General features: G+C 36.1%; 6 protein-coding genes across 6 annotated transcripts; 4 read left to right on the top strand and 2 right to left on the bottom strand.

Moving 5' to 3' along the window:
• Positions 1-176: 176 nt before the first annotated feature.
• On the top strand, positions 177-1802 carry FDP41_013030 (uncharacterized protein; the record flags this gene model as incomplete). Its single annotated transcript, XM_044703616.1, has 4 exons — positions 177-232; positions 353-519; positions 639-1023; positions 1283-1802. 4 exons carry the CDS (start codon positions 177-179, stop codon positions 1800-1802), a joined length of 1128 nt encoding a protein of 375 aa, XP_044565955.1.
• Positions 1803-2306: 504 nt separating this feature from the next.
• Positions 2307-6469, top strand: FDP41_013029 (uncharacterized protein; the record flags this gene model as incomplete). Its single annotated transcript, XM_044703614.1, has 2 exons — positions 2307-3501; positions 3660-6469. The coding sequence occupies 2 exons, from the start codon at positions 2307-2309 to the stop codon at positions 6467-6469; spliced, it is 4005 nt and encodes a 1334-aa protein (XP_044565954.1).
• Positions 6470-6660: 191 nt separating this feature from the next.
• FDP41_013028 (uncharacterized protein) lies at positions 6661-10364 on the bottom strand (the record flags this gene model as incomplete). The annotated part of the gene is made up of 5 exons (XM_044703613.1): positions 6661-7153; positions 7289-8216; positions 8555-8982; positions 9063-9686; positions 9811-10364. 5 exons carry the CDS (start codon positions 10362-10364, stop codon positions 6661-6663), a joined length of 3027 nt encoding a protein of 1008 aa, XP_044565953.1.
• Positions 10365-10841: 477 nt separating this feature from the next.
• Positions 10842-11252, top strand: FDP41_013027 (uncharacterized protein; the record flags this gene model as incomplete). The annotated part of the gene is made up of 1 exon (XM_044703612.1): positions 10842-11252. One exon carries the CDS (start codon positions 10842-10844, stop codon positions 11250-11252), a length of 411 nt encoding a protein of 136 aa, XP_044565952.1.
• Positions 11253-11289: 37 nt separating this feature from the next.
• On the top strand, positions 11290-11751 carry FDP41_013026 (uncharacterized protein; the record flags this gene model as incomplete). Its single annotated transcript, XM_044703611.1, has 1 exon — positions 11290-11751. One exon carries the CDS (start codon positions 11290-11292, stop codon positions 11749-11751), a length of 462 nt encoding a protein of 153 aa, XP_044565951.1.
• Positions 11752-11804: 53 nt separating this feature from the next.
• FDP41_013025 (uncharacterized protein) lies at positions 11805-13744 on the bottom strand (the record flags this gene model as incomplete). The annotated part of the gene is made up of 3 exons (XM_044703610.1): positions 11805-12382; positions 12462-12661; positions 12723-13744. The coding sequence occupies 3 exons, from the start codon at positions 13742-13744 to the stop codon at positions 11805-11807; spliced, it is 1800 nt and encodes a 599-aa protein (XP_044565950.1).
• Between the last annotated feature and the right edge of the window lie 171 nt (positions 13745-13915).

Genomic DNA, 13915 nt, shown 5'->3' with positions numbered 1-13915 from the left:
GTTGTGTTGTTATCAAACCACGTGAGGAGTCAAGTGCTCTTGTAATTATATACTGTTCGTGCTCTCGGAGTAGTGAGAAAAACATCATCGGATATTGAGGTGTTCATTTGTATCTATTTATTTGGAAAAATTACGGCGGAATCGATTGTGTATATATAGAAATTACTTTCATCATCATGTTCAAGAAGAAGGACAAGAAGGAGGAGAAGGATTTTAATCGAGGATTTGAAAAGTAGGTGTTTGTGGTTCATTTAATGTTGTAATGAATGATGAAAATTTATATCATGATATTGTTGACATGCCAATTAATTATTGACCATCTTCTTATTCATTTACAACAATAATATTGTAGTCTTTTTAAACAAGTTGGAGAAATTGATAACAATGACTATATTATTGAACTTGACAATATTCAAAAAACCTATTTACTTGGTATAGAAGGTGTTCCTGCTTTGAGAGGAGTCAATTTAAAGATCAAAAGAGGAGAATTTCTAGTCATTTATGGTACATCTGGTGGTGGTAAGTGTCTGCAGGTTATTGTCAACATAATTTGAAATATTGAATTTATGTATTTTTGCGTCATTTGGTTCAATTCTCTAATTCCCACTCACCATTTAAATGCAATGATAACACAACAGGTAAAACATCCATGTTAAATATTATTGGTACCATTGATAAACCAACAAAAGGACATTTAACAATCTGTGGAGAGCGTGTGACATCCAATACCAAAGATGAAACCCTTGCAAATATTCGATTAGCTCGGATGGGCTTTGTATTTCAAACTTTCAACTTACTTTCCACCATGACAGCTCTGGAGAATGTCGAAATGCCAATGATTTTACAAGGAAATATGAGCAAAGCTGCACGAAGAGAACGAGCAAAGAAATTGTTAGAAAAAGTCGGAATGGGTCACCGTTTCGATCACACACCTAACCAGCTTTCAGGAGGAGAACAGCAACGTGTCACAATTGCGAGAGCCATTTCGAACCATCCCGAAATTTTACTCTTGGATGAACCAACGTATGTATTGAATGTGTTTTGGCTTTTTTGTTAACAATATTTGTTTATAATTTTCATACTTTTTCATTTGAATTTTTACGACCATTATAAAATATATCCATTGAAAATATTTTATAATATAAATATAATATATATATATATGTATATATATGTATATATATGTATAATTATTATTGAATGTAATGATACTTTGCTGGATCAATATTGGAAATTGAATTGAAAAATTATTGTATTAATATTGCATTTCCACTTTTTTCAGTGGTGACTTGGACACTAAGAATACCCTTAATGTCATGGATCTTCTCATCAAACTCAACCAAGAAGACGGAATTACCATGGTCATGGTCACTCACGATCCTAACCTTAAAAATGCTGCCGATCGAGTGGTCTACATGAGAGATGGTAAAATTCACCGTATTGAAGAATTGGATCCTGAAACCAAAATTGCATTCCGAAAAAGTGTTGCCGAACAAAACAGTGGAGCCCTCGCAAAACACGAAGGAGGAGGAGGAAAATCCTCTCGATTCACTCGGTTCACAAAGACAAGACGACCACAAGATTACGAAACCTACGACAGGGATGCCGTTTATGTCGCTCACAATGTATTAGACGAATATGGGAAACGAAAACTAGGAGCTTCCTTACTTTCAGAAGAATCACCCATGTATCAAGCCATTCATGATACAAGACCTATTGAGGTGACATTAATTCCTAGTCAAAATCAGGAAGAACCAACGATCACTACGACACATCCTGTTTTTTCTTCCAACTCGCAATAGTGATAGTCATTTGTGCACAAAATCATCTGAGATTGACGGGTAGAACGGCATTTTCTTGTGTGTTAATAAATTGCCAAGAATGAGCAATTATTTTTCAATAAGAGAACGTGAGGGGTTTCACTACAAGTTTGGCACGTTCTGACTTGAATTGTTTTGAATGAATGGACCTTTTCAACCAACATGTCCATCTTCGATATAACACACTTTTTTGTCAAAGTTTGGCCAATTGGATACAAACGCAATTCTTGCCATTTTCATCAAGATGACAGTGGCATCACCAATGACAACCTCCGTTAAAATGTTGTGATGTCAATGATTGAATCAAGAATCGATGCATTAAAAAAAACAACCCGTCTTTCTGTCCGGACACAAAGCGCCGTCAGAGTTGTTGACGTCAGTGGCCACATCAAAAAAGAGTGTGTGTCAGTTTTTACATCACACCCCTTCAAGCCGACGTGTGAAAACCACCTTTCAAATTTCCATCCAAATTACACCATCATCAGAATGTCCTTTCACAAGATCCAATTTCCTTCTTCTTCATTCTCCACTATTTTCACACAATCTCTCCATCAAACCATTCCCACACAAGACCACGACCATGATTACACTTTCGACCTTTCATCATCATCCTCTTCTTCTTCATCTTCCTCCTCTATATTGAATCTCGTTGACTTTTACTCTGATAAAACTCTTCTATGTACGGGCTGTACTGGTTTCTTAGGAAAAGCCATGATTGAGAAATTCCTCCGAAGTGTTCCGACCATCAAGAAAATTTATGTCTTGATTCGAGAAAAGAAAGACAAGAAGAAGAAGAGCACCACAAGTCCTCACGATCGATTAATTTCAGAAATTATAAAATCACCCATTATGGATCGAATGATTGAGGAACAATTTCATGGAAAGAGAGAATTATTTGAAGCATATGCCCTGTCAAAAGTCGAAGCCATTGGTGGAGATGTCACTTTGGATGGGTTGTTTAGCGAAAATTCTGAAAAAATTGAGAAGGTGAAAAACCAAGTGCAAATAATGATTCATAGTGCAGCGACGATTGGATTCACTGAACGATTGGATCATGCCATCAAGTTGAATACTTATGGTGCCTTAAGATGTCTTAATTTTGCGAAACAATGTACAAAAATGGAATGTTTTGCATACATTTCCACAGCTTATACAAACAATAATTTAAAATCTGGATCGAGAGTAGATGAGAAATTCTATCCTTTCAAACTTCCTGGAAATGAAGATGTGGAAAGTTTTTGTGAACGAGTGTGTCAAATGGAACCTCAAGAAATTGAAACTTTACAAAAACAAGTCATGAAGTTTTGCAATTATCCGAATACGTACTGTGTCACAAAACGTATGGCAGAAGCCATGATTGCCAAATATAAGGGACATGTACCTGTTGCAGTGATTAGACCTTCTATTGTTGGAGCTGCTTTGAAAGAACCATTTCCAGGATGGGTCGATGTGGTGTCTGGAGGAGGAGCTGTTTATTTCTTTGTAGGGTTAGGTGTTATTTCTCTCATTCCAGGAAATCCGAGTATTGTGTCTGATCAAGTACCTGTTGATTTTGTGGCGAATGGAATGATTGTCTGTCCGGCAGATGTGGTCACAAGTAAGAGCAAGTTTAAAATTTATCATATTGGAACTTCAACCACAAATCCAGGAAAGTGGCAACACACCGTCGATGGAGTGTTACGTAAGTATAATTGAATGATTGGTCGAGTGATCTTTTTTCTAACTCCTAATGTTCAAAAATTTAAAATTTAATCATTATATAATAATTAATTTAAATTTAATAATGAATCATTATGAATAATCATGAACAATGTCCATATCCGTTGACCACCAAAATAGGTTATTGGCATTCTCATCAACCAAAGAAGGCCATTGGCAGAGCAGACTTTTACATGATCCCAAATGATTTCATTTATCATTCTCAATTCTATCTACGCTACACTTGGATGATTCAACTGTATGGACTCTTGTCTACTCTCTTTGGCATGAAATTTGCAAAAAAGATGGTCGATGGTGTGAAAAAGATGGCCGAACGACAAGTGATGCTTTCGAATACGTTTTATCATTTCACCATGAATGAATTCTTTTATGATAGTACCAATCTGTTGAATGCTTTTCATCGACTTTCGCAAGAAGAGAAGAAGATTTTCACATTGGACATGACTGAAATTAATTGGGAGACTTATTTTCAACAATTTTGTTATGGATTACAAAAATATATTCTCAAAGAAGAATTAGACGATCAAGAGAGAAAGGAAAATATACACCAACAAGCAATTTCAAGAAATTCGAGTGCCACAAGTGCCACCATGACCAATATGGTCCAAGCTCATGAATTTAATTTCAATTTCTACAATGATTTAGAATTAATATTTTCACAGGCAGGTGGATATTTTAAGGATGGAATGGTACAGCGATTCACTCTTGAGGAAATGAAACGAATGGTATTGTATTCGAGTCGAGTGCAATTGGAATTGTCAAGAGAGGCAAATTCTCGTCAAGTTCCAATTTCACAGGTGGAGAAGAGAGCTTTGGACATCATGGACAAAATGTTTGCTCAACCAAGTATTCATGCCATTCGACTTTTCAGTTACATGTTAAGAAAAATTTGGCGAAGAATTTACCAAGCCATTCTGGTCGATTCTTCCGAAATGGAAAAATTGAAACAATTATCCGAAAAATCCTCCGCGGGTACTTTAGTATTTCTCCCTACCCATCGTTCCTATATTGATTTCATCATCTTATCCTACCTCTTCTATTTATATGGTTTACCAGTGCCTCACATTGCAGCCGGTGAAGATTTTCTGAACATGTTTCTTGTTCGTGATTTGTTTAGATACTCAGGTGCCTTCTTCATGAGAAGATCTTTTGGAAATGACAATTTGTACAAATCAATTTTCTCTGAATATGTGCATCGATTGTTGATGGATGGAAATCCAATTGAATTCTTTGTGGAAGGAACAAGATCAAGAGCAGGAAAAACATTGAGACCAAAACTTGGATTATTGAAAACAATTGCAGATGCATATTTGGAAAATCGTGTTGAAAATTTAACATTGGTTCCAATTCATATTGGATATGAAAGAGTGATTGAAAGTGAATCACATTCACGTGAATTATTGGGTGGAAATAAGAAGGGTGAATCATTGACAAATTTGGTGAAAGCAAGTTCTGTTTTATTCAACAAGTATGGTGATGTGAATGTCAAAATTGCAGAACCAATTTCATTGAAAGATTATATTCAAGAATTGAAAAATGATCATTCTCGTCTTGAAACAAGTTCCACATTCTCATCATCATCATCTCATTCATCAACAACAATTTCATCATCATCTCATTCATCCACAACAATTGGAAAAAGTGAAAACATTGAAAAGGTTGAAAATATTCAAAATTGCAATCTTTCATCATCTTCTTTTGATCCATTTTACAATGAAAATGACAAGGAATTTTTAATCAAACGATTGGGATCCAAGATTGCTTTTGCATTGAATGAATCAGCTGTGATCATGCCAACTGCCATTGTTGGAACTGTTTTATTGAGTTATCGAGATGGAATCAGTTTGGATGAATTGAAATCAAAAAGTGAATGGTTGAAAAATCAAATTTTGTCAAGAAGTGGAAGAGTTCATTGGATTTCACCACATTCACCAAGCTCCAAAAAGGATTCTTTTTCAGTCATTACAAATTCTCTCAAATTATTGAAAGTGGAAAGTATTTCGAAAGAAAAGAATTGGAATTTGCATTCATTTTTGGAAGTGAAATCGAATGAACAGAAAATAATGGATTTGAGTTTTTATAGAAATCAATTGACACACTTGTTTTTTAAGGAGAGTGTGATTGGATGTGCGTTGATGTCTTTTGGAGAACAGCATGTAATTGAGAAGGGTGTGAAATTGGAGGAATTAATTTCCAAATGTGAATTTTTAACTAAATTGCTCTCTTTGGAATTTATTTATAAGGAAAATCCTGAAGAACCTGAAAGATATTTGGAAACGCTGCAAGCAATGGAAAAGAGGCAATTAATTTCATTGAGAACAACTGACTCTGGTAACGACGATGACAACAATTCTTCTCTTCCGAAAAAAGCGTCCGCCACAATAGTTGCACCATCTTTACCTTATTTAGAAAGTTTGAAATTAATTTGTTCGTTATTGTGGCCTATAATCGAAGGATATTGGGCCGTGGGTATGTCTTTATTATATGGCATGCCATCCACTTCAGTGACCAAAAAACAAGTCAGCACGCATGAAAGAATTCAATGGTGGATCGAAAAGTTTTATTTCAACGACAAAAAGATTCAATTTTTTGAAGCATGTTCCATGGAAACCATTCGAAATGCCATTTCAATGTTCAACAAGTGTAATGTCTTGCAGAACACATCAGTCGTCACAATTCCTGCTTCAAACAATGGTTCTCGCCACAACAAGGAAGTCAACAAACGAAAAGGTGATCAAGTGAATTCTGATTCTGATCACAACAAAGAATTAATTTCCTTAATGCTGCCACCAAACACTCAAGATCCTAAATTAATGGAATTTGTTGGAGAAATTGAACAATTTAGAAAAATTCATGCTGTTCGATCGGACGAGGGTGTTGTTGGTCAAAGCAGTCATACTGAAACACCATCACGTCACTCAAGACTGTAATTTCTTTTTCAACCAATTTTTTCATAATGGAGTTTTATTTGACCTAAAAAAGGAAACTTTGAAAAGTTAAATCTTGCTCAGATCTCATCTTGACCATCTTTTAACTAGAATCTTCCTCATTTTCTTAAGACGACGTACTTTTTTTGCATTAAAGTGTGAATTAATTAATTTTCGTTTTGTAAACAGTCCACTCAAGATTGAATGACTTGAGGTGGAACATATTCCAACATCTGATCTTGATTGTATGTGTAGAATTGTGGATCAAATTTCGTTGCAGTGGCTGTGGCGGTGGTGGTGGTGGTTGCTGTATCCATCGCAACTGGAAAAGGTACAACAGAAATCTCTTTCACCACTTCATATTCCTGAATGTCTGTCTTGTGGTCAAAAATAAATCGATACAAGAAATTCAACATGAACAAGGACATGAGTAAATAACAAGGCAATGAGAAGAAAAAACTTGTTGTTTCATTCTGCTGCTGTCCAGATTCATGACAAACCTTTGCCAATAACTTCTTTTTGAAACCTGGAAGTTCCCATTTCTCGTAGTAATTCATGTTTGAATCTCTTCCTCGATTCTGAAGATCCATTCTTGCCTGATCGAAAGCTGTTTTGGTTTCTTGATTTTCCATGAAAATAATATTTTTCATTTTCACTTTGATGTATTCCTTATTGGTACCACCAAGTCTAAATTATATTTAACAATACGAGAATCATGACATTCATCATCATTTTGAAATACAAGAACGTGTCATTTGTTCACATGTGGTTATATGAAAATAATTCAATAACATTCTCATGCTGTGCACAACTCGTACTTACATGAAAGGTTGAGAAACATCTCTATGAAACATGAAATCAAAATTTCGTTCTTCTCGATACGTCGTATCTTTCTCCTCTCTGATTCTCGTTTGTTTATTTCCTGCATGATCTGTGTATTTTTCAGTAATCGTCTCATAATGATAACATTCAATTTCCATCGTAATCAGAGGTTTCGTTTGTCGAATTCTTTCAATATATTCATAAGTATTCTCTTCATTTTGATGATTCCTCAAGTATTTGAATGTGGAACACCGAAATACCATGATCCAATAATACAAGAGACTCAATCCAAGAGGAATATAGATCAATACTCGAGGAAGGATTGGAACTAAAGTATTTCTATAATGAGGCTCATTGTAGATCAATGCTTCACATAAACTTTGAGCCAAACTTGCACTCACAATGAATAAGGAGAGAAAGAGACTCACATAGGAGGAATAACAGAAAGATCCGAACATTCTCACCGTGGTTTGATGACTCTTATGTGAATAAAGAGGTTCCAAAGGGGAAGAGGAAAAGGATGACGATTGTTGTTGTTCTTCCATAGGGGAGGAAGAGGAAAAGGATGACGATTGTTGTTCTTCTTGGGCAGTTGTGATAGGACAAGTAGTAGTATTGGTATTAGTGATGGGAGTCGTGATAGGAATGGATGGTGGTGGTTGTTGTTCTGAGACAGAAGAACTTGATGTGACGTCAGTCGTTCGAGCATTCGATGAGAGAGTGTGAGGAGTGTTGTTGTTGCAGTTGTTCATTGTAGTTAATGGATGCCATAGTCCACTAGATGATGGTGAAGGAATGCAGGAGAGGAGTTGCTGATGTTGTTGTTGTTGTTGTTCATCATCATCATGTTGTTCTTCAAGATTGGCTTGACTCGTCATCACGAATTTTGTTTTAGGGTGTGAATTCTTTCCAAATGGTTTTCTTTTCACTTTCCAAATTGGAAATGGCTATTTATAAATTTTCAAGTCGGGCATGTCCAAATCCGTTCGAACGGATTCGTTCGTGAGACGTTGCATGAATGGATGTCCAACTCTTTCGATTCGTTCATCTCATGACTGCATTCATTTGATTCTTGTTCTGTCAAATGTGTCTGGATCATTCTCCAAACCAATTTGCATTCACTCAACTCTTCTTTTTAAACTTATTTGTGTTCAGTATATTCATCTGAAGGTGTAAATAAAAGTAACGACCTCAGTGCATGATTGTTGAATCTTAAATGAAAGGTGTATGACGTGTCATATTTTCACATTTATTTTCACAACGTACTTTCAAGAAGCTTTTTCTTGACCTCTCTTGAAGAAATTCGTTGTTTTGGATCCAACACCAACATACTCACTACCAATTCAATCCAGTCATTCGAATATTGAGAATCAACCTTCTGCTTTTGCAATTGAGTGGTCACAAGTTGTTTCATATCCATTCCAGAACGAACTACATGTGCCAGACCTGTCACTGTATCCAAGGTCATGAGTTGATACAAACTCACACCGAGAGCAAACATGTCACTCGCTGCGGAAAACCTTTGACATTCCAATATTTCAGGAGCTAGAAATAAACTGGTACCAACAAGAGAACCAGTGGTTGATAAATGGTTTTGGAGAGAGATGGATACACCAAAATCTGCCAGCGCGACATGAATGATTTCTTGAGGAATGGAGTAGTGTTTTACAAGAATGTTTCCTGGTTTGATGTCACTTTTTTAAATGGTTGAATTGTTTAAGATTATAAATGTCAAGAAATGTTGAAAATTTCAAGAAAGGAAGTGTAAACTTACCGATGTAAGATGATATCCTTTTCGATCATAAATGTCAATGCATCACAAAGTTGTAATGTCAGTTGTCGCAACGTGGTTTCAGACAATCTCACCTCCTTGTTAAGAAATTCTGATTGCAAGCTTCCCTTCATCAATTCCATCTCAATACCAACACTAGTATTCACACCTGATAGTACAAGAAATGCATCATAAACTTTAACAATATGAGAATGTGAAATCGAAGTCATGACCATCGCTTCCTTAAATGCCTCATTAATACTTTCCTCATCACTGGTCTTCAATATTTTAAGAGCTCGCTCTTGATTCTTCTTTTTTTCCACAACATGATAGACATATCCAAATGCTCCTTTCGCTATAAATGATTTGATATCATATTTTGTTTTTAAAAAGTTCACATAGTGATCTTGCATAGATGTTCCTTGTAAATGTTGATCCATTGTGGTGGTGGGTTTAGAAGTAGTTTGAATACTCGGCATAGAATGAGAATTTCCAACGAAAGAATCGGGAAACATTCGAGATGAGAGTTTTAAATCTCTGTTTTTCGATTCTTGTGGATGGTTCAGTAATTGAACATTCTGAGTCGTTGTGTTGGAATGAATCATAAAATCTTGATCTGGAAATAGACTTGAAGACATCAATGATAAGGTGCGATTCCATTTGGAGTCCTCTTTTTGATCCAAATACATCTCATGCATGGATGGATTTTGTGGGGCATGAAAAATCTTGCTTTGGTTGATCAACGACCAACTTCTGCCATGTCATATCCTTGTCACGACTTGTCAACTTTTTCACACCACCCTTCAAAGAAGAACCATCACTAACTTCACCTTCTCGAATCATGGCTTGTTGTTTTTCTTGTTTTTTCAATATTTTCGAACGACACTCTTCGGTAGCAAATCTCAACGCCTTCTTATTTTGTTTCACTGCTTCCAACACAACTTGTTCATGATTTCTCAAATCAGGAGATGCAAATTCAAGAGCTTCTCCATACTGTTGCACTGCTGCCATCACGATTTGAAAATTTCCTTTCAATTCTTTGGAGGCAAATTCCAGAACAGAACCATCACGTTGAACGGCTGTCAATACTACTTGTGGATCATTTTGAAGATCGGGAGAAGCAAATTGAAGCGTTTGTGCTTGGAAGTGCTGGATGGCAGAAAGAATGAAAGAACGATCACTCAGAAGAGAGTTTGGAAATTGTTTCAAAATGAGAACACTAGGAGAGGATTGAAGAAGGAGAAGAGCTTGATCTCGTTGATTGGATTGTGGTTGGAGGTTTGAGTCTTTGAGTTTTGATTTCATTTTTGACAACTCGTATTGTAATGACTGTGAGAAATCTTGAAGAGGAATTGAAGCATTCCTGACATTGAAAACTGACAGATTCATCACAGTCAAAAAAAATATGTCAAAACCTATTTGTGTGATCATCATCTATGATCTTTCCAAAATTTCCTATTCATCACTCGAGTCTCTCTATGAGGTTCATGCCTTTCAGGATTTACAATCGACCATCCAATTCATTCATCGCAATCAAGAACGCACTCGAATCATCATATCTGGAAAAAATTATTTTCGAGATGCTTCCCAAAGCCGTTTAGAACGCAATCTGGTCTATGAATTATTGGAATATTTGAGAGATACTTCCCATTTTACTGCAAGCTGTACGGTGGTCATGTGTTCATTGGATTTGAAAATGGCACCTTACACACCAGCAGTCAATTTAAGAGTTCAGGATCTGCTTCTCACAACAACATTTACACACAACAACATGAGCTGCAAATGTTGGGCGTGACTTACATTTCCTACACCACACAGGGAGCTGTCCAATTTGCTCGAGATTTTGTCGAATCTGCCAAATCCATCCTCAAGCAACACTTTGAATCCAAAGTGAGTCAACAAGTTCGCAAAAATTGTTGGAAATTGTTTAAAACGTATTGGGAAGAAGAAGGAGGTTCGTTGGGTCCATTCCAAAAGATCGAAGCTTCTCGAAAATTGCTGAAACATCCTACCAAGTTGAATCGAATTTTGAGTCAAGTTTCAGTCATGAGTTCAGATGCAAGACACGTGGTGAGACCAGTGAAAGTGTATGAATATTCACATCCTTATTTGAATGCGTGTTATCATTTGAGAAGATGTAAAATGATCAATGAGAAGAGAAGAGGCATGGATGTTTCATGGAAGCTCAGTTGAGGAAAATTACAAGACCATTTTCACACATGGATTTGTCATGCCCATTCAACCCTCTGTTGGCAACAATGAAGAAGAATTGGTTAATGATGCAAATACTTCGTTCAAGTTGTCGCCTTACTGCTCTGGAGTGTTGTTGAGTGATCATGCTTCAAAAACTCTCGAATACATCACACATGGAAGCAAGATGATCCTTTGTCGAGGAACGTGTGGTCATTCAAGAGTAGAAAAAGCATCACAAGCCATTCGAGAACAGATGAAGGCGCAAGATGTGTTGCCTCAATTTGATTCATTGTATCTTGATCCTTACAAAGAGGGACACGAGGCAAGTCATTTGATTTTACGTCACGATGATGAATATGTTATCTTCCATCCAGCTCAATTCTTGCCAAAATATGAAATTGAATTCGTGGTTGAATCATTGCAACTATGTTCTCCATGTAGATATAAATTAGGTCACAACGAAGAAGATGGAAACAATCACGAATATGGTTATTATTAGACCTGACTTGTCACACGGCGACATAAACACCAATGTTTTCCAAAAGAGGTTTACTAAACCCTTTTCTTAATGGCTTCATCTATTTCCATCACTCGTCTCCATGTGGGAAGGTCTATTTCTTGACCAAATTTACCATAGCTCGCATGAATAAGTTCAGCCATGGTTAGCCAATTATGTAGAGTGTGTTCTTTGATAGAGTTGTCTTTTGATTTCGCATTTACAAACGCTTCGGATACGCTCGTTTTGAAATCTTCGCTCAACACCACTTCACTCTTCATTTTCTGAGTAATTTGAGAAATGAATGACCTGAACATTTGAAGCATTTCGTTGGAATTTAAAGTAGTGGATGCAGCAATTTCTGAGTTGGAGGGTGTTGATGTTGGAGGAGACAATTTGATCACGCAATTCACGTCTCTGTCACGAAATAGTGATTTTCCTTGAGAAAGTATCAGAACTGGTATGTCAACATTCATTGTGAGAGGATGATATGAAAAGTCATAATCGACCTTTTGGGAAGCAATTAATTTTGAGAGTGCCCCAATATTGTGTAATGCTTTTTCTCCCAAATTTCCTTCACGTAAAGCATTTTCGTTGATCACTAAATGAGTTCCTGAACTTAGTTGAAGTAATCCTATTGATGAATAGTTTTGTCGTCGTCACAAAATATTTTAGCAAATGAGAATAAATCAGTCCATGATAAAGTTACCTACCAGTTTTCAGCTTATCTGAATTATAGTCCTTGTAAGGAATTAATTTAGTAGTGTATAAATTTTCATTAGAAAGCTCAAAGAAATAGGAAGCTGGAACCAATTCACGTATGCACGAATAAACGTGATGAGCTGTCTCATTGTCACAATGAAAAATGTTTAACACAAACTTGCCAAGTGTGACATCGTAGTTGTGAGCACGGCTAAATATTTTGAATAAATTAATCAAGATTAATACCTTGACTAAAACTCATCATTACTTACACTCTGCTGATGAGATGCAATAACAGCAACTCTGCTGCCAGTTTATCTTCTTTCAAGCACAAGCTTAAGTAATCAATCAAACTTTCCCTAACAGTTGAGATTTGATTTGCTGTTGTAATCGGGAAAGTATTAGGAACAATATATGAAATATGTTGATACTTTTTGTAGAAGAGAACATGAAGTCGAGGAACAAGAGTAGCTTCTGGTGTGAAAATACCGTAGAAGTCCTTATCCTCTTCGTCCTCATCTCGCATCACATTTTCCTCATAGGTCACAATACCAACAAAATCGACAATGTCAGCATTTTTCAACTCATGCTCTTCATCATATAATTTCACCATACATGCAAGCCCTTTTTCTCCTTTGATTGGAAAATCCAACATTTCTTCTCTCGATATCGTTTTACTGTGAGTGGTTGAATGATCGTGATGATTTGTGTGACAAGTTGTTTCTTTTCTTCTCTTTGAATCACTTGATTCTACCAGATCATCATCTGTTTCAAGCATTTCATATTCGTCTTCATCATTCCGTTTTCTTTTCACATCTTTTACTTCTTCATTTAGAATATTATTCTCCTCCTTCGTAACAACATTGTCATCATAGAATGTATTTCTAGACCATTTAGCCTCACCAGGAATTGGAATGCAATAAAATAACATTCTTTCCATTAAATTTGAGTGATGATCATTCATTTGATCGTCTTCATCATTAGCTATAAATGAATTTTCTCGATACAAATGCGAGCTTGTAAACAATTCTGAATTATTCATGTCTTGAATTATTCCTCTGTACCTTACTACCGTATTGGGTGCAGACATGGAATTCAAGCTCGGAATGATTTTCCAAGTCGCTTCTTGTTCGTCATGATTCAAAAAATAATTGGAATATAATTGACTCATTTTCTCATGAATTTTAGAAGATGTGTTGGATTCCATCTTCTTGACCAACTCCTCCATCACTTGGTGAGGATGTTGGATTAATTGTTCCGCTTGGAAGGCATCAAGTGATGAATGATTGTTCATGATGATATTTTTTTTTAATTCTTTTCATTCATTTAACATCTCATCAATTCATGGCGCGAGTTCGGAACACAGTAGGCTTATGCTGTGATAACCTAAAGTTGATTTTCGCTGGATTATTTTGCGTCCAGCGTACGATAGAAAAATCGCTGGGGCCAGAGAAAAAACCTGTTA

This window comes from Naegleria fowleri, assembly GCF_008403515.1.
Source record: "Naegleria fowleri strain ATCC 30894 chromosome Unknown tig16, whole genome shotgun sequence".
NCBI lineage: Eukaryota > Heterolobosea > Eutetramitea > Acrasida > Naegleriidae > Naegleria > Naegleria fowleri.
The sequence above is the reverse complement of the archived record's forward strand: the minus strand, read 5'-3'. Positions and strand labels throughout refer to the sequence as shown.